This window comes from Quercus robur, chromosome 3 (assembly GCF_932294415.1).
Source record: "Quercus robur chromosome 3, dhQueRobu3.1, whole genome shotgun sequence".
NCBI lineage: Eukaryota > Viridiplantae > Streptophyta > Magnoliopsida > Fagales > Fagaceae > Quercus > Quercus robur.
Genome location: NC_065536.1, coordinates 52570442 through 52598089, shown reverse-complemented (window position 1 = coordinate 52598089; position 27648 = coordinate 52570442). Strand labels below are relative to the sequence as shown.

Sequence of the window (27648 nt, the reverse complement as noted above, 5' to 3'; positions counted from 1 at the left end):
AAACTACTATACTCCTTTTGGAATTAGTATATATTTTGATGAATGAAAAAAATGGTCATTTGGTCTCTTTGGTCTAATGTTAACTTCAGTTCCACTCTAAGTGTTGACTCTTAGTACTCTCGCTTGGTGTTGACTTCAAGCCAAGCCTAGGTGTTGACTTCTAGGTCATATCCCTTTATTTTCCTGTTGTTTAATATTGTTCTGGTTGTCATTTCCCCATTTTTGACATCGGCCAGTTGGTATATCGGTCGTGCATTCTGGATTCTGACAAACACCAAATCAGTTGTCACTATCATTTACAAAATACTTCAAAAGAAAACCCAAAATTTGAAGTTCAAACCTAATATTTGTGATTTCCACCCACACTCATAACAAAACAAACTACCATTTCACACACAATCTCCAATCTACAAGTGTTGAGGGCCATTTGTGAAAGCCCAGGCAGACAGAAAAGCCCAACACTGAGGGCCACAAAGAATTGACAAGGTAAAATAACAAAAAACCTATTAGGCCCAAGCGGCAAGAATAATGGATCACAAGCCCAACAAATAAATAAATGAGTCTTGAAGAGGCAAGCGGGCTCAAGGAAGTTAGGAAAGAAAGAAATAGCATCCCATGGGCAGAGTATGAGGTAGAAAAGTGAGAAAGAGCCGTTGCAGGCCCAAGGCAATTGTAATCTAAGAGAGTAAGGGGTTTCTGGCAGGCCCATGAACTCCAAAGATAAGGATAAGGTTATTGGGCCGGGGAAGCCCAATGAAGTTAGTAAAAAAGCCCATGGGAGTGTGGAATTAACAAACGGGCTGAGGAAGCCCAAAGAAAGCAATCGGGCCATGGATGCCCAAAGGAAAAGCCCAAAGGGACATAGGAGCCCATGAGTAAAAGCAAAACAGTGCCCATGACAGGCCACTGAGAAAAGAGATAAACGGCTGGCCTAAAAAGAGGTCTAGTAGGATTAAGTTATTACGGCAGGAATAATAATTCAACGTGGCAGGCAATAAAGAAAATCAAAGGTGGGCCAAAGAAATGTAAAGCTCATCATCATACGAAGCCCAGCTCCTGAATGGAGCAGGAAACCAAAGAAAAAGCCCACACGAAGGGTCAGGAAATGCAGGCGGAGAGTCTCCAAATCACGGTAGACGCATGAGCAGCAGGCAGACTCTTGGACATATTTGAAAGGGAAGCACACGCAAGACCCAGTCACCACCAACCTGTACCCAGCCAATATAGGACATGGTGGGGCTATGGGCCAGAGGTAAGAGGTAAAGGGGGTATGGTTTGGTGGTGGGGAGAGTGGAAAAGATCTATTTGCGACTCCTGCGCAAGCCTTTTTTAGGAGGTACGTCATGCTGGGATGATAGACCACCCAAAAGAGGCAAGTTTGAGGGGGAACCGTTGGGTGCATGCCTTGAGAGTGGAGAGAGAGAGCATTTATACCGTGGCAGGAAAGAAATGCTACAGTAGGGAGAGAACTAAAACCTGCCCCTGTCTAGCAAGAGTGAGTGGCACACACCTCTGGTGGTCAGCAAGTGCGCCCAGACCAGACAGAGGCGGTTAAGGGGCAAAATGGTAAAACCTTGGTCGCGGCAGACACTATAAAGAGGCTCTTGTCGTGCCCTGAAGGGGGGATCGAAAACAGAGCATATTTTCGGAAAAAAAAAGAGAGGAAAAAACAGAGCAAAAGGAAAGGAAAAAAGATAAGAAAGAAAACAGAAAAGAAAAGAAATGAAAACTAAGAAAAAGGAGAGTTAGTTCAATAGGGCATGCACCTATAGATCGTTTTCTCTCTCTCCCCCTTCAAATCTTACCTTCTTCTAAAACGCAAACAAGGATTCTTTCTTTTGGGCAACAACCATTCAGGGCCAACTCCCTTAAAGCCATCAATCTCCACGGCAGGATCCTTTTCCTGGGGAGGTTATTTGCATTGAGAAGAGGCGTTCTCTCCTCTTTGACTTTACTGTGGCAGACTAAGCCTAAAACTTAATTTATGCCCATTTAAATTAACCAGTATTATTTTCTTCATTTTTCTCTGTGATTGATATTATTGTGATTGTAATCATGCTTTATTAGCAGGGAATACATAGCCGTTTATTTAAATAAGTCAAAGTACTCTGTTTTATTTATTATTATATCTGTCTGCCGTAACTCGTCTGCAACAGTTCTGCTTGCCGTAAATTTGCTCCTGGCAGACAAGGCATAAGTTTGTGCACAAACCGGCCCAAGTTGAGTTACAATTGGACCGGTCCCAGCTCCCTTACTCAAAAACACTAGGGCCCATCATCGCAGGAGGCAGCCCAGCCCATTACGGCAGGAGGCAGCCCAACATACCATATCGTACAAAAAAAGGCCCCTACAACAAGTTAAAACCAATTACCATTTCACACATAATCTTCAATCTTCAAGTCGCCGTTGAGGCCGTCACTCTACCTTCGTCATTGGGTGGTTGATTGAAGGTTAGTGATCTGTCATCTCTACCTCCATCATCTGTGGTGGATTGAAGGTTAGAGATCGTCTCTGCCTCCGTGGTCTCTAATTGTTAGTCCCAAGTTAGATTGAAGGTTTGTAGTTGGTTGGTTTTGATATTTAGATCTCATCTTAGATTTTGATTTATGAGTTTGAATCTAGGAAGATTTTTTGGTTTGGTTCCTGATCTCTCTCTCTCTCTCCCCCCGACACTCAGTGGATTCCGATCACCACACAAACAGAAACCACCACTTTGTGGCTGGAAAACTGTTCCACCAGCGTGGCAATGGTTTGTAATTTTAGATTTTTAGGAAACTGATTACCATGCATATGGAAACCACCACTAATGTGGCTAGAAAACTGTTCCATCAGCGTGCAATGGTTTGTGATTTTAGGAAACCGATGGGTCGGGTCTGGTGTGGTTAAAGAATCCTTTCAAAAACCGGCCACACCGGCTGATGAACACCCGTGTACTTTCTGGTAGTATAATTTTAAGTCCCTAAGATCAGTTTCAAAAATATAAAAGAACATAAAAGAGTCTTTCAGCCTCCATAAGATGTGTGAGAGTGGCAGAAAGAGCCCAGAATATCTAAATTTGGCCATCAATTTTTTGGGACAATATTCACATCTGGCGAGGACCAAAATCTTCCAGAGGCCCTGGTCCTAGCACTTAGGGCAGCTCCAACAATGTCACTGACCCGTAGTTGGAACAAATGGATATTGCTTTTAAAACAATGCAAAACTTAAGCCAGCAACAAACTTCCAAAAAAAAAGAGAGGATGCTGATGCATGAATTCTTTTTTTTTTTTTTTTTTTTTTTCCTTTGAATTTTAAGTAGGCAGATGACTTATGAAATCAATTAAAAGATAGAACATGTTATAAATCAACTTTGACAAATGTATCAACTATCAACTACTTGAAGCCTAAGAGAAAGCCAAGTTTTCAGATATAAACAACCATGTAGCATCTGCTTAGGCCTGTGGTTTGTTACCTAGCTTGAGCATTCACAATTTTTTTTCTTCTTTGTTTCTATTTACAAAATAAACAAGGAAATCTAAACACCAAATGCAATGCATGCTAATGATAAATTAGAAGATAAGCATGGTGCAAGCAGTGGGCAGGTAAAGCTACTAATGATCCTAGCTGAGATCAATATCAACCCGTTCCGGGTTTCCCCTTTCACTCTGGTTGGCAACAAGCTCTATGCCCAGCTGCCCTTTGTCTCCAGCACCAAATGCATAAAGTTTCCCTGATTCAGTAAGGGCAAAAGTATGGGCATTCCAGTATATAGAATTGGTGAGGCTGATCTGTACCACACGCTCATTAACTTGCTTCAATGATGTTACCAGCTCTGGACTTAATACATTTGCATGCCTGTTTCCCTGAAAAGTACATATCAAAGACAACCAACATAATTCAGTAACTTCATCAAACTGGAAATCTCTCCTTATCATAGCTAGCACATATGACGAAGACAAGGACAGTTCTCCAATAATGTTTCACAGTCACTAAATGCGCATCAAGTTCATAACATTGTTGTCACTAGAATCTAGATCTATAGCTCTAGGTGTCAACAGCGACCTGATATTTGCAAGGTTCATTACTGTCTTTCCCAAGACATTAGAGCATGCACATCGCAATGGCAAGCACATTATTGAGATATAGAAACTGGGAACTTAACAATTGGTAGGTATAATGTCAGCAAGCAGAATATTATAATCAAGAGAAATAAATGTCTTTAAATATAGGAAAGGTCAATGCATCCATAAAGTTGGTTGCAAATCCAGGAACTAGTCAGAACAGTTTGATGATTCAACTAATAAATAAGAAAACTTTTCCATGCAATCAGTAATTCAAAGTAATTAAATTTTAGGCAATAAGACAAAGATATGTAGGCTTAAATAATAGTGTTGAAGGTCCAAGGACAAATAAATCACTAGTTGTATAAAATCAGAAAATTGGGTACAATCTCTCCATTGAACCTGCTTAAGCCAAATTAATAGGTTAGATAACAAATAGAAAGTAGGAAAAACCCAGACCTGTCCATCAGCACCATTACTATGTCCGAGACTGGCAGATTCTCCACAGCCAAAGGAGTAAACATCACCGTCATCAGACACCACAAAGGTTGTGTAATCCCCTGTAGCGACATGAACGGCTTTGACATTACTCAAGGATTCCACGACCTTAGGAACTGATTCACATTCTTCATTCCCATGACCCAAGCACCCATAACGCCCCCAACCCCACGTGCACACCCGTCCATCCCGCCCTACCACAGCGGCATGCCAAGCCCCAGCTGCAACCACCATTGGCTGAAGGTTCAAAAGCTGAAACTGTTCAATCAATCGGGGGTACTTCTCATCAGTTCTTGAACCATGTCCAAGCTTCCCACCTAAGCCACACCCAACGGAGTATACTGACCTGATATGATTTGAGAAGAAGATCAAACAACTCGGTAATTATGTTGATATCATATCCAATGCATTTATTGAAGTAAATGTGCAGCCATATAAGGAAACAAGAGAAATGCTAATCAGGATTTCAGAATGTCACAGCTCTCTCAGAAATTTCAGGATAGTAAATTGATTTAAAAAAAGAAAAAAATCCTGAAGATTTGAAAATTTATCTTCTTAAGACCAATTCAGAAACAAATTTAAAAAACGACTTCCTGTGAAAATTAAAAAGAGATACCTGTCTGAGTATCAATTAAAACATATATACAAGTATTTTTATAACTTCAACTAATAGAATGCCATCTCAAGATAAAGAAATGAAGACAGAGCTTACATGCCACTAGGTTGACAAGCCAGAGCAAGAAGGTAACAGTATCCTGCTGCAATTTGCACCACTGGTATGTTTTCGAGTGCCCCCAACAAGGGATGGGGCTCCAAATCATTTGGATCAGTCTGGTGACCAAGCTTGAAATCATCACCCCAAGAAAATGTATAAACTCTGCCTTCCCTTGACAGGACAGCCGTGAAGAAATTTCCAATTGCAGCTTGCACAACAAATATGTTTTTCAAGGACTCTACTAGCAGTGGAGTTGTAACCAATTTACCACCTTGAACTCCATACTCGGCTTCGCCAAATGATTCTTTTCCAAAGGCATAAACCAGGCCGGCATCACTGATCAGCATTGTCCTGCCAGCCCCAGCAGCTGCTTGGATGATTCGAATGCCTTGCAAAGATCTGCAACATAATAGAGTTCCATTAACTTTCCTTTTTAAGTCAAGTAGTTCCTTCAGATTCTTGCATTTATTGAATCAGGTCTCAGAATGGAAAAATGTTCACAACCTGATAGGCCGAGGTCGCCACTCCTCTTCAGTGGTGCCATGTCCAAGCTGTCCTGAGCTGTTGGAGCCAAATGTGTAAACACTTCCCTTAGATGTCACAGCAATGCTGTGACCTGGTCCTGCTATTGCCTGCGATTTCTCCCTCCTGCAACATGCTTCTCCAGCAAGCAAGAACCTCAGGACCAGCTTCCACGAGCCCCCACATCTTTGCTTAAAATCTAGGCGCTCTTCTGTTGCCATTTGCCTAAATATGGCCCTCTTTTGGCACATATCAAGGGCAGCAAGCTCCGATAAGGATAACTCGAAGTCAGGGGCAAAGTTTGCTTGCTGCCTAAAGAAGGAGCATGTTGCCTGCAATAGGCACATTCAAAATCAAATCAGGAGCATTATCAATTCTTGCATTGCAAAAGAACTTCATTCTCAAAATGTACATAATCAAAGTACTTGCCTCTAGTTTTGCAAGATCCTGAGGATCCAAATTACACGCCGTAAGGACATGAAGGACAATGGAAGGATTGGCAGACAAGGGGAATTCTCCGGGGATGGAATCCCCGAAGCAATGGCGTTGCTGTCTTTGAAATGCCGGTACAGGTGTGGCAACAATAGTAGTAACTGGCTGGTCAGTAATGTTATGGTATTGAATAGTTGGGGTTCCACTCGTTGTTGCATCCATGGGCACTGCCACAGTTTGCAGTGCCCAAATTAGGCTGATGAATAGATCTAATTTGCTGGGAATTGGGAAACCATGAACAAAAAAATTACTACATTACTCTCTCCAATGACCATCGAATGCCTAAATTTAAATACATCTTACTATTTATATCCACTATTAGAATATTGGTCAGAGGTATCTACCTTATAATATATATTGATCAGCAAACTTCAAGTCTCAAACCTACAAATAAAACGCATGCTCAGAAAAATTCCTTATATGAAAGAAAGTAAAAGAAAACTGGATTATATGACAAACCATCTCCATTTTACATTGCACACTTGTACATATTGAAAGAAAGCTCATTTCCCAAAAAAGGCATAAGAAATATAAATCTTCTCATAGAAACAAGGATATACATAGATGTACCAGGCGAATTTGTTAACCGATCATCGAATTTATGCTCAAGCCAAGCAAAATCAGCCAAACTCAGAGCATCCAAATATTATCAATTCCAAGAGTCAAAACAAGACATTTATAAACACACCAAAAAGAAGAAAACTTGGAAGAGAAGAATACCAATACTCCATGGAAAAGGATATTCCAATCCCACACCCAACAGAAACCCCAAAAGAAAAGAATTTTGACATGAAAAGAGAAACTCCTATTCACGTAAGCTCTCATCTAAAAGTCAGATTAACCCGATCAATATTAACCAAGCACGCAAATTTATCATCCATACTTCAAAACCCAGAACAGGGGTCACAATCATTAACAATCTTTGCTTATAGATATATTAAACCAAAAATAAAAAAGTCCATCTTTCAACATACCCAGATCATAAAATCTATCACAGAATCCAAATAATAAGTATACTTGATCAGCAAACAAAGAAAATAAAATAAAAACAGAATCTTTCAGAAAAACAGAACACAGTAACATGTGCTTAAACAACTTTTTCCATCTGTACATTATGATCATTACAGATCGAAACAAAGTAATACAGAAACGAGGATTACATATCAGAGAAACCCAGGATTCCTCAAAACCCATCTGCATCTGTCAACAACTGCATAGAATTTCAACTTTTTTTTGTTCCTTTACCCAAAAAAAGTATAAAAAAAAAAATTTGGATCAAATTGTAGAAACAGAGAAGTGGGTGTGTCTGATCAGAGACTGTTCTGTTATCTTAGATGATGGAATATGAATTTGGGACTAAGGATATTTCAAAGATTTTGAGAGAAAAAGGAAGAGAATTTTGCAGTGGAATGAATAATTTCTCTCTCTCTCTTAACTTTTTTTTTATTTATATAAATATTTTTTTTTTCTCAATGGGAGGTTGTGTTGTGTTGTTGTTTCTCTCTTCTTCTATCTATCTCTACGTTATTATAAAGGGATGAGGTGTCTCTTAGGTGGTGAATTAGCAGAATTGCTACATTACCATATATTTATACTATGGCTGTGTTGACACGTCAGCCTTTTCTCTTGACTATGGTAACTGCTTTACCTCAACCTATGGTTCAACGAAAACAAAGGTGGAATTATTGTAGAGAAGAAAGAAAGAAAGAAAGAAAGAAATAAATGTGGTGAATAATGAATATAAATAGGTCTAATCACATAAGCTGTGCCTGTCAATTTTTTTTCCTTTTTTTGATATAATATAATATAAAATAAATTATTATTTACACTTTCTGTGGTTGTTTTATAATCAGTTTATTACTTTTTGCATATTCGGTTTCAGATTGCTGTATTATTTATTACTTGTACAGCTGAGAAGTTTTTTTTTTTTAATTTTTTAAAGAGAGTTTTAACTTATAGATTCGTTCTTGATGATAGTTCTTTATCTTCATATTAGGACATTAATCGGTTTTTAGTAATGACAATAATTGAACTACAAATCACTTATTGAGTTATTAAAAACTTTACCTTGAGCTAACTTTTTTTTTTTTTATTAGTCCACGAGGAGAGGTCTATTTGATTGCTTGGAATTCCACATTCTTTTAGATTTTACTTTTCACCATTGTGCTCTGATTCAATGGATTAAACTCTCTTTCTCAGTTCTGAATGAGAAATTTCCGCACCATATCTATTTTAGAGGTGTGTTTGTTTCCCAATGTACTTCTGTAAACGTTTTTTTGGTTTTATCTTGGGAGAGATCATAACGTCTGCAGTTTTTTAGCTAGGACTAGATTTTTACTGAGGTGAACCAAAGAAACTTCAATAATAGTGTTGGACCAACTAAAGTTTGAAAGTTGAGACCCCAATTATATGTTAGTATATTATATAGTATATATTACAAGGGATGATTATTTGAGTCCTAGTACCCCACGTTTGTACTATTTACGATGGCACCAAAACTATATTATATTGTATCAAGTCCCGTGTATATATAGTAATCGGAGTATACTATATGGGGGTTACTTCCTACGCCAAGAATAGTATACTTTGATGGGCTTTTGCTATTCTCACTTATTTAGTTCCTTAACGTATACTCATTCTCACATCTAATTTTACAATTTATTGAGTTGTATAATTGCGTAAGTGATTGCTGAAAAAGTGATGAATTCATATGGTTAGAAAATGTTCACCACTTATAAATGTATAAATCAACAAAAATATGAAATTTGTATCTAGAATTATTGTTTGCTATTTCTACCAAAACAAGAGAGATAAAGGACTCTAAATAACCGTTTGGATTGAGAGAGAAAGGAGGGAGAGTGGAGAGGAGTAAAGTAGAGTTGACTAAAAATAAGTTAATTTTGGGTCAAATCTACTCTACTCTACTCCCTCTCCTTTTCCCTCAATCCAAATGGACCATAAGGACTAGTTGATGATGACATCACCAAGAGTCCCGAGACATGAAAAGTAAATCCTGAGCATAAAATTTTGAATTGAGCTCAATGACTGAGACTAAATGTTGAAGAATATAACTTTTAATATCAACAATTGAATAAAACAAAGTAAAAAAGAAAAAAAAATGAAAGGTGAAAGTGGTAAAAATATTTTGTGATTGGGAAAAGAGTAATTGCATCGGGTGTACCTGATCCTAATTCTAACATTTTATTAGAGAAATACTACGTCCGTAATATTTTCACAATAAATATTAAGTGGCAGATTGTTACGGAATATTACTAGTGGGTAAGAAAGTAATTTTAATGGTGAATTCAAATTAAAAACGTGTAACAACATACTAACTATGATTTGTTATGAAAATGTTATGGTCATAGTATTTTTTTATTTTTTTTTATTTTGCATAAAATAGTTATGAGAACTCTCTTAAAAATTATCATAAATTTTGAGTGGAGTTATAGCGTGTCTATGTATTAAAATCCCTTTTCCTCTCTCTGTGCCTGTTTGTTTCTAAAGGAAAATGATTAGGAGAAAATAAGTCATTAGAGACTTATGGTAAAAACAATTGGCGAAGGATCTTGGCAAAGAAGGGAGAGTAGTAATTGGCAGACAGTATTTTCCAAAAAGGACCAAGTATCTAGAAGGAGAGGTGGAACGTGTGAACCACGGTGCTTGCTTCAAGTTAATTTGTTAGGAGCACGGTGAAAAGTCTACAAAAGAACATAGGAAGAGTGAGAGTGAGTAAGGACCACATATAGCCAAGTGCTTGCTTCATCTGCACCTTTCTTTTGAAAGGGTGGTGTCAGGTAGCTAGGTCCCTGACAGGCAGAGGCACTAAGAACATAAAAGGGAAGATTGGGCTATTGTAGGCCGGACTAATATAGGTTTTTAACCAAAGGTCTTTTGTGTCCATCATGGACCATCTTGGGTCTACTCATCATCAAATGCTTCGGTACATTGAATCCGATATGATTTTGTTACATGCTCAAAATGTGTCAAATATATTCTTAGCAAAGACGTTATTTCAAAATATTAAGTCAATAATATATATATATATGTATATATATACAAATTAATTAAAAATTTTATGTAATTAAGAAAAAATATTTTAATAATTAATGAGTTACTTGAAACTTTTATAAAAATTCTTTCCCATAATTTTTATTATTATAGATTTTTACCTAAATAAATTATCTTGATAATAAATACATCATATGACAAAAACATATTAATTTTATGTCATATAATACTGGCAACATATTAACTTTCCTTAGGAAACCAAAAATAATAAATTATTTGAGGTTGAAATGAGAGACATTATGTTCCACCACAAATCCAAATCATGATGCCATTTTCTTGTTCCTAAATGTGCTCTTAAAATACAATTTTTTATGATATATAATCAAAATAATTTAAAAATAAATTTTATTTTGAATTATTTGAAAATAGAATTTCAATTGAACTATAATTTAAATTTTTTTAAATTTAAGTAATAGAGTCCTATTTAAAGTAAATTATCTTACCAATAAACTATTTGATATTTTGATAATTCACCCCCACCCCCTAAAGTGGTAAAGAAGGGCTTGTGCTTGATTTCGGCCTTATCTTATAAGGACATCAAGATCTTATAACCACAACAAAAAAGTCTTAGTCCCAAATTTGTTGGAGTTGACTATGGTTACTCAACGAATTCATTAGAGTTGGCCATGTATATTATTTTCTTTCATTTTATTTTATCTGAAGTCATACTCTCTGTTACTTTCCTAATTAACATGTCTTTTTATATTTTTTATTACTTCTACTTATATCATTTTTTGTCTTCCTCTACCTTTTTTCATTCTTCAACTTACCATTTCTCTCCCCTTTTTCCCAAGCTTGGAACCGTCTATGAACTAAAATATACGACACTAAGCACAAACACAGGTGGAGTTAGAATTTAATTTAAGATAAACAATCTTAATTAATTATTATTAATGAGAGTATTAAAAAAAAAACCACAAATCCAAATTTTATTGTGCTACCTTGTGCCTAAACTGGTAAAACACTTCCTTTCTCCTTTTCAGGCTCTTGAAAACTATTATAGCCAAACATTAATAATTTCAGAAGGTAATCATCTGGAGGTGTTTGTTCCTTGAAGTTTGTCAGCTTTGGTTGTTTCACTATGACTATGAGGGTCCACTAGTTTAGAGTACCATGCAATGTCGGTTTTCTTTCCAAATTGGCAGCACTGATAAAACATGACAAAAGTCACAAAACAGGATAATGAGTCATCAGTCATACATTGGATACTAAAATGGTGAAACAATGATGAAAGAACAAAGGATCTTGGCTCCAATGTTGGGAGTGCTTGCTGTTATAGCATGAATAATTGAATATCCTGTAATCACATTCTATCTTACTTCAAAATATTATACTATCTCAAAGAGCCAAGATTACACTAATTAAGCATCACTCTCGTTCATACTTCTAGGCCCAGCCATGGGTATAATTCCAATATCTAATAGACTAATACCATATCCATATGATAGTGTAATTAATAGTATATCATAGAGTTACAGTATTCAGTCTCAATGAGACAACAACTTTCCCTGAAATCTGATATTTTTTAGCATGATTATTTACATCAAGTTTCTCAGCAATTGGGTCTGTTAATTTTAATGCCATAATAGGAGTTTAAGAGCTAGTTAATATATATATATATATATATATATATATATATATATATATATATATATGCAATTGTTTCTATCAGTCTATCATACAGAGCAAGTGTCCAACGCTTTTGCTTTACAGATTGATCAGGAAAATTAAAGTAGTAACAGTTCTACAGTTGATTGTCCAAATATGATTTTGACAATCTAAATAAATCCATAATGTAGGTAGACTGGACTTGTTAATCACGAAAATTATAAATTTGGTACATGAGCTTCAAAAAACAATCAGAAAATTAGAAGAATAAAGTAATGAATAGTAGTTAATACTCTAAGATTTGCTTTTGTAGAGAGGCTTTTGTCTCTTTTTTAATTTAAGGTAGGGTACTAATTAAAACTTACATGGCAAGTGAATTCTAATGACAGTAAATTTAGAGGAGATAACAGTTAAATTTTATAAAGTGGTTTGAAACTTGGCCATTCAAAGCAGCTTAGGTGGACCTGTCCATCAATTTGCTATGTGTTTAAGGAACACACATATGCATGCATTTTCATTAGTGTCGTTTGATAAAGGAAACATAGCATGTCATTATGTACACTTCTGTTTGAAACATGACCTAAGGCCATTGATATTTTTGTATCCAAGAAGCCATACTAAAACCAGATCTCATAATTTATAAAGTTACAATCATAGTTTCTTCTTTCTTCGAGCAGAGTCTCAAGGTTCTCATTTTCTGCCTATTACAAGATCATAATTGTATTTCATTCCCTATTGCTTTTCTTTGTCCTGCAACACTTTCAAGTAGCTTAATTGACTCGCCACTAAAAATATTGCTAATCACCAAAGAGTAGTATACAGGAATTTCCAGCAAAATTTTCAACAAGTGTTATTATAATCTATTTTCTGCTGAAGAGCTGGCCGGACCAAAGTCATCGACAACAGCAAACTATCATCGGCAGGACTGGACATGACTAAGGAAGCCCACTCCACCGGTCTCACCCTGTCATTGGACCTTTGCCTAGAAAGGAGTATTAGCCATGTATAATAACGGTCACCTTAGCATTAATTATGCCCATACGAACTTTCCATTACATTTAATATAATAGGATATGTCTCTCCGAAAGAAAGTCAAAACATTGAACCGTCCAATTATTCTCTGAAGATCACTTACTAGGATGACAAACATCAAATCAATCAAAAAAGGCCGGGCTTTAGGGTAAGATTTGGGATAGGGAAGGAGGTGCAATTAGCAATTTTTAAAAACCAAATATTAGAACAAAACCTAGATAATTATTTTGTTACTCTAAAACCTAGACTGACTTTGTCATTGGAGTGTCACCATTAAACCCCGAATGGAGAAATAGATTTCACAACGATCTTTGTTAGTGTTTGTAAATACAAAAGCCGACGAAACATCCTAACTTCTATGATCATCCTAACTCAAAGAATTCCACCCCACAATTATTAAAAAAATACTCGTTATATTTGTTCATTCATTATATCATGGTATTGAAGCCAGCTTCTTGTAGCCAACATTATTTATCAGAGTTAGATTTTATGACTTCCACTAATCCATATCTCCAATTGTCGTATTCAAAATCTTTCCCTTACGATCTTGGTGATGTCAGGTGCATTCAATGGTAAAATGCATCTTCTAAACATGCTTTTCGGCTTTCCTTTCTAATCAATCACTCTCAACCATCGTGGTTGAGTTTCACTAGCCACATTGATTAGAAGCACTTTTTATCAGTTTTTTTTCCTGAATCATGCGTCTCTCTCATCTTCAAGCCTTGTACCATTCCTTTGAGCAATAGTTTTATTAGGTTTCTTTCTAGTCACGATTTTTTACTTTCTTCAAATAGAGTATTTCAAATCATGTCTCTTAGTAGTAACCCCCATAGCCATAGACATGACATGCACTACACCCGACATTCAAGCCACAGGGGCGTAGTTATCAGTTATGTGCAAGGGTGGGAGGGGGGCCATGGACCCAAAATTTAGAAAATTTTTAAAATATACTAGTCTCATTACACATGCTTCGCACGTGCAATGAGACTTTTTTTTAGGTAGTCCTATTTTGTTAAAAAAAAAAACTTTGTTTTTTTTTTTTTTTTTTTTATATATATAATTTTTATTTTGAAAATATAATTTATAAGTAAATAAAGTAATTTGAAAATTAACAGGAGAGTGATTTTATTTTTTAGGTAATATTTTAGTGGGAGTTAGAGTTGCATTTTTACCGAATTGTCTTTTAGTTTTGTCTCTACTTAAATATAGGAGTGTAGGGGCATTTTTGAACTGAAAAATAAGGAATCCAAACAGAGGAAACCTTTTAAATAATAGTATATATATATATATATATATATATATATATAATTATTTTAATGTTTTCAAAATTTAGTCTAAAAAATAAGAGTTCCCCCCTCCCCCAAATATTAGATTTAGTCTAATGATACTCTTAAAAAAATAATTGGTTTAATACTTATAGAGACATAACTTTATTTTTCGGAATTCTATTTTTTATTATAAAATGTGCTTTTATATTTGTTAAATATTTGAGAAAGTTTGGCACCCAACATGTTTGAATTTATATCTTTTCCAACCCGTTATGTAGCAATGAACAAGTCATTGACTCATTAAAAAAATATTGTCACTAAAACTACACATGATATGTGTCTTTAGTTGCCACATAATGGACTAGAGCAAGATAGTTTCAAATATGTTTGAAGCCTAACTCATTCCTCCAATATTTGGATCATTCATGATTCATGTTTTTGAAAATTTCATTAGTTCAATTGAAATATTTTTTACTTGCTTTAGTATAAAATTTGATAATTTGTATTGAAAATGAAACTTTTTAAGAATTTCACTATAAAAATGGTAAAAATGAATTTTATTTTATGAAAGATCGTCATCAAACATAATTTTGATCGAAAATACTAAGGTTTTTTTTTTTTTTTTTTTTTGTGTGTATATATATATATATATATATATAACTTATCGAATAAAAAATTGTGTATAATAAAAAAATGTGTGTATATATTTATGTATGGGGTTATCTTGATAAATATATTAGTGTTGCAACTTGGCCCCAAACAAAAATTCCTAGCTCTGCCCCTCAACCCACAATCATCCACACTTCATTCTTTCTTGTCATCTGCACTTCATTTGATCAAGCTTGATATTATACTCCACATTTAATTTGGTCATCGTTTCCATCAACATCTTACTTTTCCCCAAATTATGTTAACCAACCTCTCTCAAGATATCCAGCAAAGCTAAGAATGAAATGTCGTTCCCCAAATTATGTTACTATCTTACTTTTTTTGTGACAAGACTCAAGTTTCATTTTGTAGATAAACACTAGAATATTCATATTTGATTTGAACTTTATTTTATCACTTTATAATTTAAATTATATAAAACTCATCTGTGACAATATATATACTAAAAATATAGATCACTTTGGTAACGTATTGAAACCAAATTTTTTCATATTCTTTCAAATTCAAATTGTTTTCAAACTTCCCAAATTCAACTTGTCTTCAAACTTCCATCCACCTTGATTTCAAACTTCCCAAATTCCAGTTGTTTTTAAGCTTTTTTCGCCTGAAGAAGATGGTAAAGATATCAAAACTTAGGGTAAGCTCGGAGTGCAAGCAAAATAAACCTAAATGTAAAGTAATTTGAATCTTCGTTATTATAATTTATTTGGTGTATAAGGCGAAAATCTCTAACATTGGGCATTTTTATTATAATTTATTTTCTGTGAAAAATTATTAGTTTCTTCCAATATCACAACGGTGATCCTCATAGAATACTTTTTTGCAAAGACATCAATTTCATATGTGAGTTTTAACGACTTTAGCCTTAATTGAAATGATTTCTTTGTATTAATACCACAATAATATGCCAAAATCACGAATATTAACCATGCTATTGGCATGTTAAGTTCTTTTCATGTAAAATATGACCACATTGGTATGAGGGTTTTTCATATGCATAGAATATTTTAAATATAAAATAAAATAAAATAAAAAAGAAATTTGTAAATTCTAAATGGTGTAATTTCTGTCAAATATCTCAATTCAGCTTCAAACAAATTCATTTTTAAATTCACTCAAATTTGCAGTTCGCAATAATTAGGCCCCTTCTAGGGTGGGCTCAACAAATTTTCATTTTGCAGCCTAAGGCAACAATTTTGAAGTGGGACATTCTCTTAATTTTAAATATTTATTGAATAATATTTATATTTTGATTTTTTTAAATTTAAAATTTATTTTTCTTGCTTTTTGTGATGCATAATTACTATAAATTATGTTTTTGTTTTCAAATTCTGCTAATATTTCCTTATCAATTGGTAATATTGTTAATCCACTTAATATTTTTTGTGACATAATCAATTTTAAATGATATAAATGTATTGTTAGTTAATATTGTTGTAGGGACACGATTATTTAACGGCCCAAGAATGACGTTGGGCTCGTACAAAAAAGATCTCTCACAATATGATTTGTAGAGAGTGGGCTTAAAAGGCTTGCCCTTGATCACGGGACGATGGTCCGGTCCTGATTTTAGAGGGACTCATGTAAATAAATAAAAAAAAGGGTTCAGCTTGAACCTCCAAGCCCTACAGCTTCGTAGCCTGAGGGGTTAGACTCCTCGGACTTGTTCCGAAGAGCATTAAGGTCTTCCCCGGGTTACCCGGCGGTGGATTTTTTGTGGTGTGCATACATCGTTAAGGTGTTTTCACCCCTGGAGTCTTTCTCCTGGAAGTGGGATGGGAGGCTCTGCTTTTTGGGCCATTTTTCCCAGCCCCCTCTCCAGATTACTTACCTTTTCTTTTATACTAGCTTACGTTCGCTGTCCTTCGTCCACGTGTAGGGTCAACCTTTCCAAGACTGATATTTGTCCTGTCAGTCTAATCCCAGAATCGTTGGGGGTGATTGAAAAAGCCGAAGAATCCGGTTCTGTTAGGTGCAGAGTCTTATCTGGGAAGGGTAGTAAGGGCAGCTTTCCCGAGATATTTTAGATTTTCTTTCAAGTTTGTTCCTATACCTTTTTTACCCCTCTTCTCAATGGAACTTTGGGTCTGCCGAGGACTGAACTGTCCTCGGCTGCATCTTCGGGCCATTTTGTGTTTTATATTTTTGAGCTTGAGCCATAGCCTTCTTCGGCTTGGACCTTTGAACTCCCCATGAGCAAGTGGACCTGGCCCATAAATCATTGGGCCCCACAATTGTATAAGCAATACATGTATTAGAAAAAGACTCTAGCCTTTTTACATAAATTAATATGTTAATTGGACTTTGTTCGGATATTTATAAAACATATTTTAAAATTTTTTATTATAAAAATAAATCTAAAAAATCAATATTAACATAAAAAATTACGTTTGTCTCTGTCTCTTTTGGCAATATAAAAAAGTTAAAATATTAATTACAATTGTTACATTGTAAAACATAGACAAGACATACTATTGGCTAATATAAGAGTTTTTTTTTCCTAGGTGAGAGGACTACTTTTTTGTTATTATTTTTTTAGTATTACTATAAGAAAAATAGATATAATATTATTATATTTAAGTTGCTTTTGGGGTGTGTAAAATTGTATAAAATAATTTGTGTAATAAACACTAGACTGGTTTTCTTCTATTTGAGAGCCTTAAGCCATTGCCTAAATAGCCTAATAGTTGAGCCACCCTGTGAGGAAGGGGATGATGAACCTTAAAAAAAACCTTCTATCACTGCACATATATGTGGATACACCATAGTTTTGTAATCGACTTTGCAAAATTGGACTGAACTAAGTACTGACCGATCACCCTTTTTTCATCATATTTAATTTGTTAATTTTATTGTACAAGGAGAAAGCCAGTAGGTGAAAATATATCAAATTTCCCTGATCAGTTATCATGTGAACAAACTCTACAGTCTGAATACTTTTTTCCCCCTTTGGGTAGAATGTTAGAGAATTGGGAAACAAGATTTTCCAGGAAAAACTTAAAGGGGAACCAACATGGATAATTGCAATGTTATCTCTCTTTAATCTTTATTGAAGTTCGAGGATTCCAGGATCAGCATATGGCAGACCAAATTAAAATGCTTGCAATACACTTAGTTTTTGCATTATGTCTAATGCCAACTTAGTTAGAACAGTAAAAAAAGAAAAAACAACAAATGTTGGGCTCAGATTACTTATGGTACATGTTGGCCATTGTCCTATAATTGCGGACAAGGTAACCCCATTTTGTTGTGTAAACAACCGTAAGCAATATTACAAGCAATGATATCATTGAAAATAAGCAAAAATATTAGTACTTAATTAACAAAAAAGTCAAAAACTAATTAATAGAAAGAAAGCAAGGTAGACAATTCATATGGTGAAAGTAAAAGCACAATTGCACGCATGAATTCATTGTTGTCATTTTGAAAAAAAAAAGTTTTTTATTTTTTTATTTTTTTAAAATTTCATTTTCAATGTTGAAGATTTATTTGGGTTCAAAAAGAACTAAAAATTCTCTTAGGGGATGAACCAAATTGAGTTCATGCCTAGAACTAAATAGTTCCTTTTGTTTTAACGAATATGAACCTTGATTACAAATTCCAAATATCGGGGAAGAAGTTGATGACTAGTTAAATAATATTCCCTTCTGAGGGACCATGTGGATTAAATGTTAGACCATCGTTGTTATGAAGTGACTTGGTCTTCAATCAAATTTATTCAAATCTCTAGTCTCTACGTGTACGCCAAGGCATTGAACTCATACACACCCTGTAACACAACTTTCCCACTTTATTAAAGGGCTTTATGGTTGAGGCTAATCAGTAATCAGTTCCCCGACCCTAAAAAAAAGAATGTTAGACTTAGAGACACGAAACAAAGAAATTATAACTTGAGAAATGCTCTGTTCATAACATTTTTACAACAAATTTTAAGTGAGATATTGTTATTGGTAAACAAAAAAATAATTTTAATAATGAGTTCAAATTAGAACAAGTAACAACTTGTTATTTATAATTTGTTGTGAAAATGTTGTGGACATAACACTTCTCTTATAACTTACTGTGGTAGCAAGTTGTGATTAGTATATCACTGACACAATTTTTATTGTACACCAATTATAATAGGTCAACAAACTCCAACGGTTTGGCTTAGTTGTTCCTATGAGGCTATGACCTTATAATATTTATGATATATTAGGTTTGAAGTCTCTTACCGGCATTTTGAGCTCATTCCCAAGAGTGGTGTGAGACAGGAATTGCAAACACTCAAGTTACTAGAAAAAGAAAAAGGAAAATTATAATAGGTCAACTTAACAATTGCACAACTTATGGTGGAACTAGCTGTTTGCATATAATTAAATAGCTAAACTTTTTAAGTCTTGAAATCAATAATTCTAAAATTCTTAACAGACAAAGGAGACTTGAGATTGTTGATGAATGTTATCTTCTTTTTTAGTCGATTGGAAGCAAATTTTATAATATATATGATGACGTTAGGATTCGCGATCTACTTCTGCTTCTACCAATGACGAACAAAATTTGTGTGACTAAACAGATAAGTCAATATATTTAGCTAACTTTCCATTTTAACTAGCCATATTTTTAGAAACACTAACAATTTTTTTTTTTTTTAATTTCTTCTATTTTTCTTTTTGAATTATTCTTTATTCTAATAGGTTAGGTCAAATCCGACCCATCTCTTTCCTTATTCCCCATATCCCCCCTTTTTTTTTTTTCTATTGTATTTCTCACTTTAGACTTCAAATCAAACCCTTTCTCTTCAATTCTATGAGTCCATTCAATTGTGTCTTATCCAATGGCTCTATCATGGAGTTCTACAAGAAGGACATCACCAAAGTGTGCATGAGGTTATGTGGGTTTTCTTAGGTCTTAAAGTGATTTTTTCCTACTCGTTTATGATGAAGTGCAATCTTTAGGTAAATCCTAAAGGTACGAAGATAGGTGAGGTTTGTTGCATGGGTTAAGAAAGGTGAGGTTTTATGGTGAAGAATTGTGAGGTTTGTTGCATGGTGTAACTGTTTGGACTATTGTATGTGGTGGCTGATAAGAGCATTCCATTCCACCCGATGCTCTAAAATGTGTTTTTAGCTATTTTGCATTTTATTGTAGTACCAATTGCTTAAAAAAACAACACTTAACATCTGGTGCTCTTAACATTGTTCAGATTTTTTTTACGCTGCTACAACATCTAAAATAGACGTCCACGGTAACAACATCTATATCTTAAACACTATTACTTTATTCCATGCCCCAATTATTTTAATCTCACAAAAGAATAGAGTATTAGATGTAAAGTGTATTGTTAAAGTTGTAATGTAAAATAGAATAAAAAAGAAAATTAAAAAGAGTGGTCAAAGAATAGAATATAGCCCGTAGACTGTCTAATTAAAGTGGTAATGTAAAATTGATAAAAGATAGCTTTTTGGTGATGCAATTTTTTTTTTTGGCATTTCCATGTGTGGATGCTCTTATTGTTAGGGCCATCGTGTATTATTAGATTTTGGTAGCTAGTCTCTCAACACTCTTTTTAACTTGTTTGTTGGAGCAGGGTTGGGGACCCAACTGCCAAGTTCGGAGAAAAAATGACATTCTGCTTTTGTTGGAGATGCTCTTATGCATAATGCATCAAACTCATATTCAAATATTGCCCTTATCGAGGCAAAAAAAGAGGAAGAAGAGTAATTTAGCAAAGTTGGTAACTTCAATTAAATAAACACAGAAATATCATTACTTTTAGGTAATTGTTACTAAAATTGCAGTCATCAAATCCAACTTGAACCATCTTTGTAGCAATTTTTTTTTCACAAGTTAAAAAACAGAGCTTAATTTGGAATTTTGCAGTGTAAAAAGAACACTCGCTTATAAACTAACAATGGTGAAATTGTTGGCCATCGATTAAACAGCATAAGACCAAATTGCCTTTCAATTGGAATATTCTGACCATAGCTACACGACATGAGCACCACACAAATGGGTGCGCACACACTTATACTACATGCAATTCATCCAAGCAGGCATTCAAGAGAACTATAAGTTGGTAAAGTTTCCATTTCAATGGTCACCATAAATTAACATCTCAACTGTAACTGCTCTTGAAAGTTCATTTAGGAAAATACTGATACAGTTCCAACATCGTATAAAAAGGCAAACATCTAGGCACTCGTTCAAATATATCGAACCTGGAGAGAATTATCACCACCAATCATTTCCGACTAAGTATCTTCTAAGTAAACTAATGTGTGGATTTAACAGGGAAAAGAAGGATCAAAGACCAAACAAAGTAGCCAGCTCAATGTGAGGGCCACTGAAATTATGGCATCTGCCCCACTGAAAACTGTATTCCTAAGAAAGGAAAGAGAGAGAACCTGTGTTTCACTTTCCTGTTGTTACAGATAATACATAATGCCCCAGAAATGCTGAGAGGATGAAAAAGCTACTGATTGCAGACTACTACTACTTTGAAGCTCAGGTTACAGCAACACAGAACCACCAAAATCCCACTGATCCAGGCATTCATCTCCCAGAGAATTAACATACCTCCAATTAATCACAGACCTCCACCATGGATGCAGAATAGATAATTGATAAGCTGCGTGCTTCTGCCGGGGCAAGAACTGTATCACAAGGTGCTGTCCCTAATATATTTTAGCTTATAAATAACTAAGCTTGCCAAATCTTGTTATACTGAAACCATCATAACAAAATTTCCCCCCTCTTTTGATTGATCATTCCCTTCTAGCTTGATGCGTGTCTTCTCCAGAAATTTTGTTATCTTTAGTCGTTGTAGTACTGTATAATTCAACTGTTTCCTGGAATATTGACAATTTTCCAATGGCATAATAAGAAAGTAGGTTAAAAACTGATAGCGATAACAGATATAGTCATAAAATTACTCAATTTCAATTTGTTAAACCACCCCCACCGCCCCCCATTTCATGAGTCCCAAAAGGATAAAGGATAAAAGGGTGGTGGGGAGAAATGGTTTAATCAAACTTGACCTAGCCTTCAGAGAAGAAACAAGTCCAAGAAGCCGATGAAGTGAAACTTCAAGATTGTTTACCATGCACAGATGCAAGCCAGTAGCATGTTCCAAACTCTAATACAGTGTGTCATTACATGGTATCCTTGCTCTTAAGTCTTAACACACCTCAAATTTTGTATCGATCAGATGTCATTTACTATTCCATCCATAAACTCATATTTTGCATATAATCTTAAAATACAACAAACTTGAAATTTATCAAATTTATAAATGAAATTGTGATTGTTCTCCCAATCATCTTGATATTTGACAGATATAGAGGGTCTGAGAAGACAACATAATCCAACAATGGATGTATCAAAAAACTTCTTCCAAAAATAGTTATTAGGTGTTATAATATATATTATATATATTAACCCCTAGGGGTTGGCTCAAGTTGTCAAGGCCTTGGTCTTGGTGGTATACTCCCTCAAGTCTAAGGTTCAAATCCCCTTGGGTGCAAACAATTTCCAGGGGCCACGTCCCATTGGCAAAGCCAATGACTTACCTGATCCGTGTGATGTACCTGGGTCCAGGGTTTAACCGAGTAAAAAGACACAATGCACTGCACAGTCTCTGAGGTTCCTTGTCATCAAAAATATATTTTATGTATATTGATGTATTTCATTGGTGAAGTTCAACTCTAGTCTAACTTTAGTTGGGTTGCCCTTTGATTTTCTTAGAAAAACTCTAGTCACATGCAATGAGATATATGACAATTCATGAGCCCCTTCTTTTCCCTCTTAAATACATTAATGAACTAAATTATTTCAGACTACACCGGCTACTGTCTCTGAGAAGAAGAACTAGCAACCTACAGTTCCCTACAGTAAGACTAAAAGCACAAGTAGCAGAAATAGACAATGGTTAATGGGGTGCAGTAAAATAAATGCAGCAGGCAGTGAACAACATTAAGTCACATCCAATTGGGACATATGACGAATCATGACTTGCCCCTTCCATCCCTCTTTTCCCCCTTAAATACAATTATATGAACTCAGACAACACTGGCTACTTTCTCTGAAAAGAAGAAGCAGCCCACAGTTACAAACAGTAAAACTATTAAGCACAAGTAGCAGGAATAGAAAAAGGTTAATGGGATATTCTAGAATAAAACCAGCATGCAGTGAACATTTCTTTATGCATAGCGTAACCTATAATAAACATGATTCACACTGTATATCTCAAAGCTTACTAGAATACCTTTTCCACATTTTCATAAGATTGTTGCCCATCACTCCCATCAACCTTGGAATTGGCAGAAACTTCATTTTCCATCGTAAATGTGGAAGTCATGTTCTGATCTTCCTCTGAGTCCTGCCCAGATGAACCACCATTTACAACAACTTCAACATTGGAAGAATCATGAAAGGTAGTCACAGATTGAACGTTTTCATTATTTTCAACAACCGAGTCAGCTGCAGCCCCATTTTCTCTTTCAAGTAATTTGGCTTCTCTCTCATGTCCCTCATTGGCTATTTGAGTTGCTTTAGCCGCTGCCTCTTCAGCCTTCTTCCTTTCTTCTTCTATTTGTTGTCTTCTTTTTGCCTCTTGCTCCTTTAGCTGTTTAAATCTGGAATATAAAGGCAGATTAAGACTACAAACACTAACCACAAAATGCTTATGAAGAATAACAGGTTTCATTATTGACCTTTCACCAGGACGAGGCCCCTCTGATGTCAACTTCTCTTCTTGTCTCTCCTCTGTTTTGGTGGCAAGTACTCGTAATTCAGAAATTGACTTCTGATTCTGGATTTTCTCTTCCTTGATGATATCTTCAGTGAATGTCCCCACCGGATTTTTTGCGCCCCCTAACTGTTGTAGCCATACTTGTTGTGCGGTGCTCAATATATTATTTGTAAACCTGCATAAGTATATCTGAAATATTTGAGAAAACATAGACAAGACTATGATATGAAAAAGAAAAATATTCATAGACAAATAAGTTTTTTCTTGAAAAAAAAAGGGTTTTCAGGTATGCTCACCAATAAAGGCTTAAACCAGAAGGAACTGAGAGTGAAAAATAACCAATCAATAAAGGAAGGAATTTTGTTATTGCTTGAGAAGTCTTCATGTTGGGATCATTACTCTGAAATTTACTAACACATGTTAAATGATGAATAAATAATAACCTCAGACGGGGGAAAAAGGTATATAAAAAGGTGAAAGCTTACAATGTCATACAAATAAAATGAGCAGTAAAATCAATGAGTAGCATTTACAATGAAACTATAAATATAACTTTTAATAACAAGGTACCATACATACATATATCATACCACATAGCATCATGATTTCCTTCTTTCAAGTGACTGAAGAAAACTATATACGCAAAATAACAAGGCAGTGCACATAGGCATATAATAATACCAAATATGATGTTTTTGCATGTTTAACCATCTTGAATGCACATCTAAAGACAAAAATTATTGAATCTGGCTAACAGTCCTCTTGCTTTATTGAATTTCTTTACAAGTATATATATTTATTGCAGTATCAGTAAATTATAAAATGCTAGATAGAGGCAGCATTAATAGAGGGTAATATGAAGCAATTGACTGAAATAGCTAGGCCATGCACATCAAAGACCAATGTCTAAAAAGACAAGAAATGATAGCCAGTGTAACAAATGACTAAGCCCTATATAGAGCAAAGAGGAAAATACACTGTTCATACAACCATGTAGAAATGTGTACAACTAGTTATGTTTGAATTTAATTGTGCTAATAAAACCTGGAAAGTGACTGACCTGTGACTGTGATGACTGCATAATTAGGACAGAAAGGTACTGTGAGACAACCAGCAACATGGGCAAGACAAGATAAGCCAAGGTATTCGACCATCCAAGGGGTGGATGACCATCCTAAGAAAACAAAAAGTAACCAATAAAGGAAATTAATTCACAGCATTTAAGATAGATAGCAATTAAGTATCTCATACAAGCTGTCAGAAATATAAACTTAACACAAAATGAAACAACAATCAAATTATTAACTGCACATAAAAGATTTGAAGTGGATGAGAATGAGCATGAAAAACATATGTCACCACTTGAGTCTTTATCTGGTGAAACTTGTATTATCATCCAGCTTGTAAACCAAATAGCAGCTTGGTTTCAGTGGAAAACTTGCAAGGATTGTACAGAATACAATTTCTAACAAAATTTTTGAAAAACGATTGGGGTTTCTGGATTTGAAACGAAGAGACTTACTACAAAAGGGAAAAGCCAAGAGATGCCACTGCCGTTTTGTCGAGCAGCGACGGTAGTGGGACCAGCCAGGGAGGGTATCCAGAAGAAGCCTTCTGTAAGGAGTCCCTTTAATATTAGGCACAAGCATTCAATTAGATGTGGGAGAGAGCAAAAGCTACCACAGGTTACCTATCAAGAATCAACTGAAAGAACATTTTACCTCATCTGCTACATTTGAAAGGGCCCTATAGAGTCCAATCCATACTGGTATTGTGACCAGCGTAGGCAAGCACCCTGGCACAAAGGAAATAACCACCAACTTAGCAATCAAGAAGCTGAAGGAAGAAATACGTCACAAGAACCAGAGGTTGAATTATAAGCGTTACAATTGTAGTCAGGATTGAAACCTTTAAAGCCTTAATTTATTTAAATTAACCTCAACCCCCCATATATATTCCCCTTCCACAAGTGATGATAAGAATATTTTACAAAACAGATGTTCCAACAATTGCCAAAACAACTACTTCTTCACTATGACCATAATAGATTTGGAGCCAAAAGTTGCTAGAATTTCATCAAAAGATCTTTCATAGTGCCCACGTGGCAACGTGGTTTTGGTAATTACATAATTTAGAACCCATTCTTGCATACAAATTTCTGTAACCAAACCAAAGGTCCAAAAGCTGAATTCCTTGAACAGAAACATTTCCAAAACTTTACCACTCATCAACAACAAATTATTAAAAATGCCGAACATTAGTATATTCAAGCTAAAGCAAGATGCAACATCAGTACCTGCTAGTGGGTTTATACCAGCTAGTTTATACAATCGAGCCGTTTCTAGTTGAATTCTTTCCTGCAGGTAAACAAAAGCATCAGTGCTGGTCATTCAAAAAGATATCGCTTGTCGATCAAAAAATCTTCGATCCCTAATATTAGTCAAATTACATTTTTGAATTAAACCCAAAAAAGAAAGAAAAAAAAAATATATATATATATATATATATATATACAATTTTGGTCCCTGAAATACATATGAAAGCTCAATTACATCAATTATACCAAACTAATCCATAAATTTTCAAAAATGGTTCAATGCCAATACAGTTAATTTTAATCCCAAGTCCTATGCAAAATAATTAACTTTGACAGCAAGTAACATTGAAATCGATGTGACTAAATTAACAGAACCAATAGTTAACACTTAACATATTGATGATAGAGAAGACAAAATTTTCAACCTGATCTCCAGCATACCGTTCCTGAATTGCCTTTACTTGAGGTTGCAACGACCGCATCGACATTGCTGATTCCACCTTCACTCAACAACATAAAAAAAAAAACAGTTTGCCAATTCAAATAACCAAACAAAGAAAAAAAAAAGAAGATATTTTTGAAGTACCTAATAATAGAATTAGTATTTAGTACCTGTTTCTTAGTCAAAGGAAATGTAACAGCTTTAACAAGAACAGTGAGTAGTATTATAGCGAACCCATAAGAGTACGGAACATTCAAAGTCGATAGCCCATCCTTCAAAACCTTAAAAAAAAAAAAAACATAGACATAAAAACACGTTGTCGTTTAATGAAATCCGAAATTCTTGGAGCAAAAAAAAAAAAAAAAAGACATACCTTGAGGACAGTCTCCATGTAATTCGTGATTCCAGAGAGCCAATCATTGCTCTGTTTGGTTGTGGAGCTAACCGTATCCGAGCTCGAAACAGCAGCGTCCGCAAGCGTGTAAAGGATGCTCTCGGCTCGACCAAGCAGCTCGGCAATCGCGTTGGTATCCGGGTCGGGGAATAGCCCGGGCTTGAACCCGAACCGGGCAACGGCGGTGGAGCCCCGAAGATAAGGTTTTGGAAGGGACAGTGAGAGAGGGTTGGTGTAAAATTGGTGGGTACGATGAAAAAGAGGGTTCGAGGTTGTGGTCCGGACCGGAAAGGGAGATACGACAAGGTACGGTGAAATGGTTGTGCCCATTTTTTTAATTTTTAATTTTTAATTTTTAATTTTTATGTGTGTGTGTGTCTGTGTGTTTGGGAAATGGGAAATTGAGTTTGGTACTTTTATGAAACCCTAGTAAAAGTTGCAGAGGTTTTTGGTTTTTGATTTATTTTCACATGCTGTGAACTGTGTGTGTTCTTGCTTTGCTGCTGATGAGTGATGATGTTGAGAGAGAAAGGGAGATACAAGATTTTAGGTGGAACAAACAACAAAGTGTGGGTTTTTTTTTATTATTATTAACTTTTTGAGGAAAGAGAAAAGGACCAGATTGATAAAAAAGGAAAACAAAATGCCAGATTTTTATTTCACGTGATGGTATACAAAGATACGTGTCAAAGTGAACTTGATTTTTTTTTTTTTTTTGGGGTAAAATTGAAGGAAAAAAAGAAAAATCTCTTGATATTTTGTGTTTGCGTGTCACATAAAAAGTGAAATGTCAAGACTTTGGGCCAACCCAACTTAAGGAACATGAGAACTTAATTTTTGTAGGCCTTA

The 27648-nt window shown here is 35.0% G+C and overlaps 2 protein-coding genes across 3 annotated transcripts; both read right to left on the bottom strand.

Annotated features, from left to right (window-relative positions):
- Positions 1-3307: 3307 nt before the first annotated feature.
- Positions 3308-7822, bottom strand: LOC126718317 (ultraviolet-B receptor UVR8). Of its 2 annotated transcripts, none has more exons than XM_050420448.1 (7): positions 7428-7822; positions 6612-6651; positions 6205-6484; positions 5758-6107; positions 5251-5652; positions 4500-4884; positions 3308-3842 (listed from the first exon to the last, which is right to left on the bottom strand). In XM_050420448.1, exons 3-7 carry the CDS (start codon positions 6427-6429, stop codon positions 3600-3602), a joined length of 1605 nt encoding a protein of 534 aa, XP_050276405.1. In that variant the 5' UTR covers positions 6430-6484; positions 6612-6651; positions 7428-7822; the 3' UTR covers positions 3308-3599. The 2 variants fall into 2 exon arrangements, with proteins under 2 accessions (XP_050276405.1, XP_050276406.1); XM_050420449.1 differs by lacking the exon at positions 7428-7822 and adding an exon at positions 6838-7400.
- Positions 7823-21075: 13253 nt separating this feature from the next.
- LOC126718316 (ALBINO3-like protein 1, chloroplastic) lies at positions 21076-27373 on the bottom strand. The gene is made up of 11 exons (XM_050420447.1): positions 26779-27373; positions 26576-26686; positions 26389-26463; positions 25943-26003; positions 25368-25441; positions 25169-25273; positions 24707-24820; positions 23943-24046; positions 23609-23821; positions 23161-23530; positions 21076-21745 (listed from the first exon to the last, which is right to left on the bottom strand). Exons 1-11 carry the CDS (start codon positions 27127-27129, stop codon positions 21662-21664), a joined length of 1662 nt encoding a protein of 553 aa, XP_050276404.1. The 5' UTR covers positions 27130-27373; the 3' UTR covers positions 21076-21661.
- Between the last annotated feature and the right edge of the window lie 275 nt (positions 27374-27648).

Coding starts and splice junctions, on each gene's coding strand:
- LOC126718317 (XM_050420448.1), bottom strand. CDS start 6,429: ATGGATGCAACAACGAGTGGAACCCCAACTATTCAATACCATAACATT. Junction 4,885..5,250: donor GCTTGTCAACCTAGTGGCAT/GTAAGCTCTGTC, acceptor AAATCATATCAG/GTCAGTATACTCCGTTGGGT. Junction 3,843..4,499: donor GTAATGGTGCTGATGGACAG/GTCTGGGTTTTT, acceptor TGTACTTTTCAG/GGAAACAGGCATGCAAATGT.
- LOC126718316 (XM_050420447.1), bottom strand. CDS start 27,129: ATGGGCACAACCATTTCACCGTACCTTGTCGTATCTCCCTTTCCGGTC. Junction 26,687..26,778: donor ACATGGAGACTGTCCTCAAG/GTATGTCTTTTT, acceptor TTTTTTTTTAAG/GTTTTGAAGGATGGGCTATC. Junction 24,821..25,168: donor CTTGGCTTTTCCCTTTTGTA/GTAAGTCTCTTC, acceptor TTGTTTTCTTAG/GATGGTCATCCACCCCTTGG.